Source organism: Vulpes vulpes, chromosome 10 (assembly GCF_048418805.1).
Source record: "Vulpes vulpes isolate BD-2025 chromosome 10, VulVul3, whole genome shotgun sequence".
NCBI classification, from domain to species: domain Eukaryota; kingdom Metazoa; phylum Chordata; class Mammalia; order Carnivora; family Canidae; genus Vulpes; species Vulpes vulpes.
Genome location: NC_132789.1, coordinates 98558618 through 98569310, shown reverse-complemented (window position 1 = coordinate 98569310; position 10693 = coordinate 98558618). Strand labels below are relative to the sequence as shown.

At 40.0% G+C, this 10693-nt stretch overlaps 1 protein-coding gene and 1 pseudogene across 1 annotated transcript; both read left to right on the top strand.

Moving 5' to 3' along the window:
• The first annotated feature begins 239 nt into the window (after positions 1–239).
• On the top strand, positions 240–1288 carry TRIM60 (tripartite motif containing 60). Its single transcript, XM_072722493.1, is given in 3 exon segments — positions 240–728; positions 731–902; positions 904–1288. Coding segments are annotated over 3 exon segments (1035 nt in total). The 5' UTR covers positions 240–250.
• A 2342-nt stretch (positions 1289–3630) lies between these two features.
• On the top strand, positions 3631–5191 carry LOC112926956 (glutathione S-transferase kappa 1 pseudogene; annotated as a pseudogene).
• The last annotated feature ends 5502 nt before the right edge of the window (positions 5192–10693 follow it).

The window sequence follows — 10693 nt, the reverse complement described above, 5'->3', positions numbered from 1 at the left end:
GGGCACAACTCTGTTGCTCCTGCCTCAACATGATGTGGAAGGACATGGATGAGACCTTCCCTTGTCCCGTCTGCTGATTTTGCTTTCATAACAAAAGCTTCAGGAGCAATTGCCAGCTCTGCAATTTGACCGAAATTGCTGAACTACTGCAGGTCAGAAGGAGCAAGAGGAAAAGGCAGGAAGAGTACTCTGTGTGTGGGAAGCACAATCTGTTTCTGACCCTGTTTTGTGGGAAGGACCTGGAGGTTTTATGCACACAGTGCAGTTTCTCCCTGCAACACCGGAAACACTATGTTGCATGCATAGTGCATTTGTCACTGGACAAATGCACGGGACATGCATTTGTCCCATCAAGGAAGCTGCCTCTTTTCACAGGAAGATTCTAGAATATAGTATTGACCCCTCGAAAGACAATATGGAATGAGTAGAAAAAGTGATAATGCTTCAAGCCAGCAAACTAGTGGAACTGAAGAAAAAGGTAGAGTTTAGGAGAGAAGAAATCCTTTCTGAATTTGAGCAAATTAGACTGTTTCTACAGAATCAGCAGGAGGCTGTTCTTAAGCAGATGGAAGATGAAGAGAGGGACATTTTAACAAAACTAGCCGAACACTGTACAACATTTTCAGGTCATGTGTCCACATTAAGACGTCTGCTGAAGGAGGTGGAGTCCAAGCATATGCAGTCAGACCTGGACTTTCTGACACACGTTAAGGGTATCCACCACGGGTATGAAACCTGGAATATCTTGAGCTCTTCTTATTCCAATTAAATAAATATGGATTTAGCCTTCCTCCACAGTATTCTGGCTTGGGCAGAATCCTCAAGCCCTTTCAGGTAGACGTGATTCTAGATCTTGAAACAGCACTCCCTCGGCTTGTTGTCTCCTAGGATAGAAAAACTGTGATACAGAAAGAGAAAAAAGCATCTCTGTTATAACCCAAGGAGATTTTATCTCTGCCCTCCTGTCCTGGGTTCTAGGAGATTTAGTTCTGGCCGGCATTACTGGGAAGTAGAAGCGGGAAACAAGCCTAAATGGACCTTGGGGGTGTCTTGAGACTGTTTCCTTCGGAATTGGTGGAATTGGCCAGTAGTTGAGGGTGGATTCTGGGCGATTGGGAGATACATTGAAAGCATTTATGTTATGCTGGGTCCTAAGAGAACCCAGTTTCTGCCTGTAGTAAACCCCAGTAAGGTTGGCATTTTTGTGGACTGTGAGTTAGGGGAGGTTTCCTTTTACAATATGAATGATAGATCTCTTCTCTATACTTGTAATGATTATTTTTTTTAACGTGGGTTTATTCTTTTTTTTAAGATTTTATTTATTAATTCATAGAGATGCAGAGAGAGAGAAAGAGAGGCAGAGACACAGGCAGAGGGAGAAGCAGGCTCCATGCAGAGAGCCTGACGTGGGACTCGATCCAGGGTCTCCAGATCATGCCCTGAGCTGCAGGTGGCGCTTATCCGCTGCGCCACCGGGGCTGCCCTGTAATGATTATTTTACAGAAGTTTGTCCTTATTTCTGTATTGGAATAGATTATGAACCTCTTAAAATCTCTTCAGTAACAGATGATGAAAACTAGATACCTGGGAAACGATACTGTTTCAGTGTCTAGGGGTGACTTAGTAAATTTAGTCTCAGTAATTCTAGACTCTTAAGGTTTACTGCTGAAAACCAGAATTGATTTTTCTCCTTTATTTTCGGCAACTATAAAAACATGGTAGTGACACCAATTTTACAGATGTTTTTGGTATTAGTTGCTAAGTGCTTTGACTTTCTTAAAGTATTTGAGAATTATATTACTTAACAAATCCAATAAAACATTTTCTGTTGAAATTGCCTGTAAGTTGTCTTTTAATTATACTCATTCCTTCATGGTTGAGTGAGTTGTTGTCTTAGTGATCATCCTTAACCATATATCTACCGTTAGTGGATTCTTCTGTTTACTTCCATAATTCTTAATATCATATTTTCCTCTTTATTGTACATGTCTGTTACCATTTGACACAATTGACTGATTACTGTAGATCCTGAGGATTTTGCCTTTTAAAAACCCTTTCCCTACACACATTTATTCAGATCACAGATAACCTAGTAGTTTCTTTCCTGGTGAACATGGTTCTGGATGTCCTGTTTCAATCTGAACAAGCTATCCTATGAGTCTAGCTGTGTCCCTCCCCACTGTCCTGGGAATTGCCCTCTGTTCTTGAATTCCTCGTTGGTTTAATCCCATACCTTCCTACTTATTTTATCTTTTCATTTGGAGTGTCATCACCCTAAATATTTTGAAATTTGCAAGATTCTGCATGTCTCAAAGTGATTTTATTCTACCTATACTAAGGTGACAGTTAAGCCAAATATAGTGGCTACATTTGAAGTCATACTACCTAATTTTCAAAACATACTATTTTTGAGAAGTCTGATACTAGTCTGATTTTTGATACTTGGGTACCATTTTCTTATTATTTTTATTTTTTAAAATTTATTTATGAGAGACACACAGGGGAAGAGACACTGGCAGAGGGAGAAGCAGGCTCCCTATGGGGAGCCCGATGTGAAACCCTGGGACCATGACCAGAGCCAAAGGCTGACGCTCCACCGCTAAGCCACCCAGGCATCCCTCTTACAATATTTTAATGATATTTTCTTTTTGTTCCTAGCGTTCTGAGCTTTGTCCATTTATTTTGCTAAGTGGTGAGATACTCTGTCAAGATTCTCCAGAAAAACAGCCAATAAGATGTGTGTTTTTATTTTTTTATTATTTTTTAAAGATTTTATTTATTTATTCATGAGAAGCACAGAGAGAGAGAGGCAGAGACACAGGCAGAGGGAGAAGCAGGCTCCATGCAGGGAGCCTGATGTGGGACTCAATTCCAGGTCTCCATGATCACATCCTGGGCCAAAGGCGGCGCTAAACCACTGAGCCACCGGGGCTGCCCCAAGATGTGTGTTTTTAGAGAAAGATTTATTTTAAGGAATTGGCTCAAATGATAGTGGAGACTGGGAAATCTATGAAGACTGGCATGGCAGATTTGAAAACCAGCAACCTAGAGATCCAGGGAAGATTGCATGCTGCAGCTCAAGTCTGAAGGTCATCTGGGAAACTCCCTCTTGGGTCATGGTGGGTCAGACTCTTGTTCTAGTGATGCTTTCAGTAGATTGAATGAGGCTCTCTGCATTAGAGGGCTATCTACTTGAGGTCTACTAATTTAAATGTTAGTCTTGTCCAAAAACTCCCTCAGAGGAATATCCAGAATAATGTTTGACCACATATTTGGCACAGAGGCCCAGCAAAGTGACATACAAAATCAACTACCACAGATACCTTCAACCTGAAATGGTACTAGGTGAGAAAAACTAAGATTTCCTGTCCTTGAGCAACATACTCAACTAGAATGGAAAGAAAATAATCAGAGAAGTATAAATAATTGATATAGCAACTTAGAGAAGCTAATAAAGTGCCATGGGTACAGGGTAAAGTAAATCAATGTCCAGGGCATAAGAGTACTGTGGGTAAGGAAGGGTTAACTACCTGAAGTTGGGTGGTAGGCATTTTAGAGAACATGGAATTGGAACAGAATTTAGGGTGAGGGAATCTCAGTGGTGGGACGTTGCAGAGAGTGGCTAGAGCAATGTCGAGTGGAAGGAATCGGCATCCCAGGGACAGCAGGAAAGCCTGGGCGTGGAGTGAGTGCAGGGAGAGTAGTGAGGTCGGAGGTGAGTTGTAGTAGGGAGCGGAGAAGAATCAGCCTTTGGGTCAAGTAGGCCATTTTAGGTATTTTAGTCTGAAATAAATGGGAGCCCTTAAGAAGCTCTTGTGGGACAGAGTAACTTTATCAGACTTTCCTGTTAAAGAATCTCTCCCCTCTATCGACACTGGCCTACTTGCTCTTTCTGGAACACGGTACGTGCTGTATGTAACCTTTCTTGGTATTCTTGTTCAAGAATTTTTTATTTAGTATTTTGAAGTTGTATTTTGCTTCCTGTATTTACACCTCCGACCTCCTTCCTGCTGGTTATTTGGTCTCTGTCTTTCATGTCAGACTTTAAATGTTAGATGAATAAATGTTTATTCATAATTAAGGGTGAAATACTAGAAATCTCATTGAAAATTGCATGTACTTGTATATTTAAGAATTTGAGTAGCACACATTGAAAGAATACTTGTTTGGTTTACAGCTATATACATTGAGCCTTTTTTTTTTTTTAAAGACTTTTTTTATTATGAGAGGCAGAGACACAGGCAGAGGGAGAAGCAGGCTCCATGCAAGGAGCCCAATGTGGGACTCGATCCTGGGACCCCGGGATCAAGCCCTGAGCCAAAGGCAGATGCTCAACTGCTGAGCCCTCCAGTCATCCCTAATTGAACATTTTGATGTGTGTTTCTAGTTGCCCAGCCCTGACCCTCAGAAGAATTACCATGATATTCCAGAAATGCTATGTGAGTGTTACCTTTACCCATCTGATACAGTATAGTTCATGGTAGTATTGCATTTTTTAAAATCATGTGTGTGGGTACTACTGTGACACGGGACCCCTGCACACCCTGGAGCTCTTCCACGATGTGCTCTCCCCCTACTCCTACTGTGTTTCGAGTTCTGTGCTCATATGAAAGCATCTGGAACATCAACCTGCAGTTGCACCCAAACATCATTGCACTGAACGTGAGACAGTGGAAACAAATGGCCAGCTCTGCCTCCCTGCAAAGCCCAATACCTGAGAAATGATGTTAGGCTCCTGGGACAGTATTTCCAGTTTCCTGTCCAGTTCCCCAAGGGTTTCTTCTTGGTGATCCTTAAAAAAGGAAATTTATTGGCCCTGTGATTCCTTATCACTGTCAACCTGGAGCACCCAAAGGTGCTGGAGAAAGTGTCCAGGGAACTATGGATGAGCATCTGGTCAGAGGACAAAGACATCTTGGAGTCCCAGAGCATCCTAGCTGCTGCAGAGAAGCTGGTGTATCTTACAGAGCAAGCCCAGGGACTTCTAGAAAAGATCTCAGCACCACAGGTGAAGAATGAGCGCAAAGGAGACCTCCAAGGCAGCCTGCATATATGGGGCCTTGGGGCTGCCCATCACCATGACCCATTGGGATGGCCGAACCCATGTGGTGTGGGCTCTGAGCAGATGCTGACATATCTGCTGGAGAAGTGGTTGGGCCCTGTGCCTCCAGCCATGAATGCCACACCTTAAGGTCGGCCTGGGGAGCAAAACTGTTACAATTAAAAACCAGACCATTTGCTTCTCTTCTTCCATCGTGCAACACTAGGACTCTAGTTTCTCCATCTGATAAAGGTTCCTCTCTGGCCCTGGGGAATAGCGGGGGAGGGTTCCATGATGCATCATCTACTGCTCGTCTCATGGCTGCTCTTATTTGCATGCCTCAGAGGTGTGTTTTAAGAGCCCCAAACACTACTTTCCCTCAAAATAAACCTAATGCCTTCAGGTAAGCAAACAAAAAAATTACGTGTGTGTATGAATAGCTTCAAGTTTATTTTGTTTCCTTAATTATTTCTTTATTGATATTGATATCTCTTGTATTTATGTCAAGTACTGTTTACTATTGTGTATAATCTGTATACTCACCTAACTTATATGTACGTACTACATGTATGAATATATATAAATGCACCAGTGTACTCACATAATGCATGTATACATCATACGTATATTTGGCAGTGAAACTATGTTGTTAATATTTTCCATTGTTGAAATGGCTTTTAACCTTTTTCATGGTGCTTTTGCTATAAAGAAGTCTTTCATATTTATACTGACTTGCCACCTGTTTTTAGTTGCTTTCTGACCATACATCCATGCTTTAATCTCCAAGTTTATTTAAAATATTCCCAACATTTTTATCAAACTTTTCTGATGTTTAACATTTCAATAATGTATGCTTTCTATTGAAAGATTGTATATTTAACAACGTAAAAACTCCTTTTTATCTTGTTGACCCATGGTTGACAGTTTGTATGAATGAATAGTCTTCCAACTTTTTCCTGTTATATACAAATGCTTTCTTCTTTTAAAAAAACTTATTTTGTGTGCATAGTATTGCGATTTTAAGATCTCTGGGTCTTTCTTTTCCTTTATACTATTTGTTTTATGAGACTTGGACCCTTATATGAGTCATTCCCACATACACAAGTCGTTACTAGAGTCTCCTGTGTTGGCTTTGAAATGGTTCATAATTTAATTTTCTATATTTAAATTAAATGAACTGACTTTTGCATGTACCAGGAAATGGAGTCCAGTGTCCATCTGGATAACCAGTTGTCCCAGAACCATTTATTGAATAATTCATTTCTCACTACGCTGCATGGGAGCCTTATCATACAGCCAGTTTCCATATATTTGTGATTCTGTGTCTACGTCTTTTCTGTTCCATTAGTCTATTGGCCTATCCCTGCACAATACAACACTTTCATAATTACTAAGATGTAATTATTTAATACTATTTTGATGTCTGGTAAAATGTCTCAATTTTGTTCCTCTTCTTCAGAAGTGCCTTGATTCTTTTTGTTATTCTTCAGTTTAATTCTATTAAAATAATATCTTTGGGTATTTTGTTGGAATTACACTGAAGCCATAATTTTAATTGGCTCCTTTGCTATATTGAGTGTTCATGCATGGCAGTGGTGTCCTTTTGCATTTGTAAAGGTATTCCTTAATATCTTTCCCTAAATATGATTTTCTCCACAATACTCACAACATATTCCTTTTAGATTAATTCCTAGCTATTTAATATTTTTGATGCGATTGTAAAACTACTACTTTTTTGAATGCACAGTGTTGCTGATGAATACCCAGTGATGAATACACAATGTTGATATACATGTTAGGTTATTTCAGGTGTACAATATAGTGATTAGACAGGTTTATACTTTCCGCTGTGCTCACCACGAGTGTAGCTACCATCTGTCACCATACAACACTACTACAATACAACTGACTGTATTCTCTGCTGTACATTTTATCCCTGTGACTTTTTCAGTCCATAACTGGAAGCCTGTATCTCCCACTCCCCTTCACCCTTTTTGCCCATGCCCTTAACCCCCTCCCCTCTGGCAGCCATCAGTTCTCTGTATTTATGAGTCTATTTCTGCTTTTTTTGGTTCATTTTTAATATGTTCAACTTTTTTGGATTCCACATAGAAGTGAAATCATACAGTATTTTTCTTTGACTTGTTTCACTTGGCGTAATACCCTCTAGGTCCATCTATGTTGTTGCAAATGGCAAGATCGCATACTCTTGTTGTTTTACAGCAGAGTAAAATTTCGTGTGTGTGTGTGTGTGTGTGTGTGTGTGTGTGTGTGTAATATATATACCACATCTTTATCTGTTAATGGATTGGATTGCTTCCCTATCTTGGCTTCAATAAATAGGTAAAAGTTTCACCTTTTAAACATTGTATTTTTTTTGTTTTTTGCTTTTTTTGTTTTTTTGTTTTTTTGTTTTTTGTATGTATATATACCAATATACATACATACACATTTTATAAAAATAATCTTGCTAAAAATATCCCTCAAGACTATCTGTGGATTCTTGTGAGTTTTCTAAAAGGCTTACCCATTTTTGCAGATATTACCTTTGTCTCCTTTTGGTGCTTAAGACTTTTTCAGCATCACCTTACTGAGCTGGCTCTATCTTGTATAATTGAGCTGTCAGGCTGTCACCACCCTAACCCACTAACCAATGATATCACTAAAGCAGAGCAACTAGACATGTGCACACTTATTTGATGTTTTTGAATAACATTGCATCACCTATGAGTTGTTCTTGCTGCAAAATTTGAACCTGAATTCAACAAACCTTTGTAGTTACCTTTCAGTTGATAACAAATATATGGAGTAGAGGGGGGGATAAGCTAAATGACACTGTGAGGAAACAACATAATTATGTGGAAATTATCCAAGAGAATGACCTAGTCACTCCAATAAATAAACAATATCCAAAAACAAAAGCGAATAAAAGGAAACCAGTTGGAACTGAAAATTTCTATACTTGATCTTAGCCAAAAGGCCAAGAAGTGATGATGGAACTGAAAATTCCTAAATGTGGAAACCTGGAACTTTGGATGGTGATTTGAACAAACCAAGCCCTGTCCACACATTCAAGCCAAAGGGACCAGGAACACACTTGGCAGTTGAGTGGTTGGGCCTCAGACCCTTGGGGAGGAAGAACACATCCCAGAGAACCCTAGAGTGTTCCAGGAAGGTGGTGTTAGAAAGGATTTATTGTAGGATTTGGGTTGTGTTCGGGGATTTGGGAGACTTAAGGGATCAGGACATTGCTCCGATAGGATGTTGTCAGGAAGAGGAGTAATTCTATGATTGGAGCCTTAAATCACATGGGAGGAGGAAAGACTATGCAGGGGCTGAAGCTGTAATGGGTGAAGTGTCAGCAGTCACTCATGTGAGGAGCCGTGAGTGTTGGGTCATTTGTGGTCATGTGTGTTCATCATGCTTTGTCTGTATTCAGATCCAGTAAGAGTCGTCTTGCTTTTGTCTTGATCCAGGGTCACAGAACAGCCCTATCTGATATTGCTGACTGTGAGATTGATGATGGAAGCGAAAGCTTGATCATAGAGTTGATACTATAACTGAAAGCGTTTATTCCTGAATCAAAGTTGAACAGTTAATTATGTCTCCGAGGATGGGTGGCTCCAACTAAAGTCTGCTGCCCTCCCACCACCGGGAGCCTGGAAATTTGGGTTATTCTCTCAAAATGCTCAAGGAAATGAACTAATCAGTTAGGATTTAGGGTCTAGTTAAAGGATCTTAATTTTTTTTAAAGATTGATTTTAAAGATTTTATTTATTTATTAATGAGAGATACAGAGAGAGAGAGAGACACAGGCAGAGGGAGAAGCAGGCCCCATGCAGGGAGCCTGATGCGTGACTCGATCCTGGGATGCTGGGGTCACACCCTGGGCTGAAGGCAGGTGCTAAACCACTGAGCCACCCAGGGATCCCCCTTTTTAAAGATTTAATATTTGTGGGCAGCCCCGGTGGCTCAGCAGTTTACCACCGCCTTCAGCCCAAGGCCTGATCTGGAGACCCGGGATCGAGTCCCACGTTGGGCTCTCTGAGAGGAGCCTGCTTCTCCCTCTGCCTGTGTCTCTGTCTCTGTCTCTCTCTCTCTCTCTCTGTCTCTCATTAATAAATAAAATATTAAAAAAAAACTTGAAAAAAATAAAAATGAAAATGTAATATGTTAATGTGGGATGCAGATGAGGCAAATTTTCAGGAATAATCACAGCATTAAATATATATTTTAGGTGCCTGGGTGGCACAGTCAGTAAAGTGTCCGACTCTTGGCTTTGGCTGAGGTCATTCTCTCAGGATCTTGAGATCAAGCCCCGTGTCAGGCTCCACACTCTGTGTAGAATCTGCTTGGGACTTTTTTCCCTCTAAAATCAATAAATTAATTTATTTATATATATATAAATTATAATATATTATATATTATATATATTATATATTATATTATAATTTATATATATAAATTATAATATATATATATATATATATATATATCTCAGGGAAACAAAAGGTCTAAAATCAATAACCCAAGCTTTGACTTAAGAAAGTAGAGATAAGGTGTACCTGGGTGACTCAGTTAGGCATCTGCCTTCCTCTTGGATCATGATCCCAGGGTCTTGGGATCAAGCTCCAAGTCCGGCTCCCCACAGGGAGCCTGCTTCTCCCTCTGCCTATGTGTCTCTCATGAATAAATAAAATCTTAAAAAATAATAATAATAAATTGTTATCCCCACCTCAACACTATCACGGTACCTGGCTTTGTCTTCTTTTACAGCAATTATCTCCTATTTTTTTTTTTCAATTAAAAAGTTGCTTGCTAATCACCTTGGTTGTAGTTGAGAATTGGAGAAAGATGTTCCTGTATGGCAAAGGAAAATGTCATATAAACCCACTTATTAACTGTAGAAATTACAGGATGGACAAATTGTTATGATCATACAATAGCATGCAGCAATGGGGAAAAAAAAAGACAAAGTTACATGTATCGATATAGATGAATTTTTTTTAAAGCTATCTCTATACTCAACCTGGGGCTCAAACTTACAACCCTGAGATCAAGAGTCACACTCTCAGGATCCCTGGGTGGCTGGCTCAGTGACTGAGCATCTGTCTTCAGCTCAGCGCATGATCCTAGGGTCCTGGGATCAAGTCCTGCATCAGGATCCCTGAGGGAAGCCTGCTTCTCCTTCTGCCTATGTCTCTGTGTCTCTCACCAATAAATAAAATCTTTAATTAAAAAAGTCACAATCTATGGGCAGCCCAGGTGGCTCGATGGTTTAACACTGCCTTCAGCCCAGGGCATGATCCTGGAGACCCAGGATCGAGTCCCACGTCTGGCTCCCTGCATGGAGCCTGCTTCTCCCTCTGCCTGTGTCTCTGCTTCTCTCTTTCTGTGTGTGTCTCTCATGAATAAATAAATAAAATCTTTAAAAAAATAAAATAAAAAAGTCATAATCTCTACTGACAGCCAATCAGGTGCCCCAGTATAGATAGATGAATCTTAAGAATGTTCAGAGAAAATAGCAAGTCACAGAGAAATCTCTATTTCCTGGTTCTATTTGTATAAAGCCCCAAACCAGGCAAAACTAAATGATATATTAAGGATATATGATAAAAATTACAAGAATAGCAAATAAATGATTCAATACAA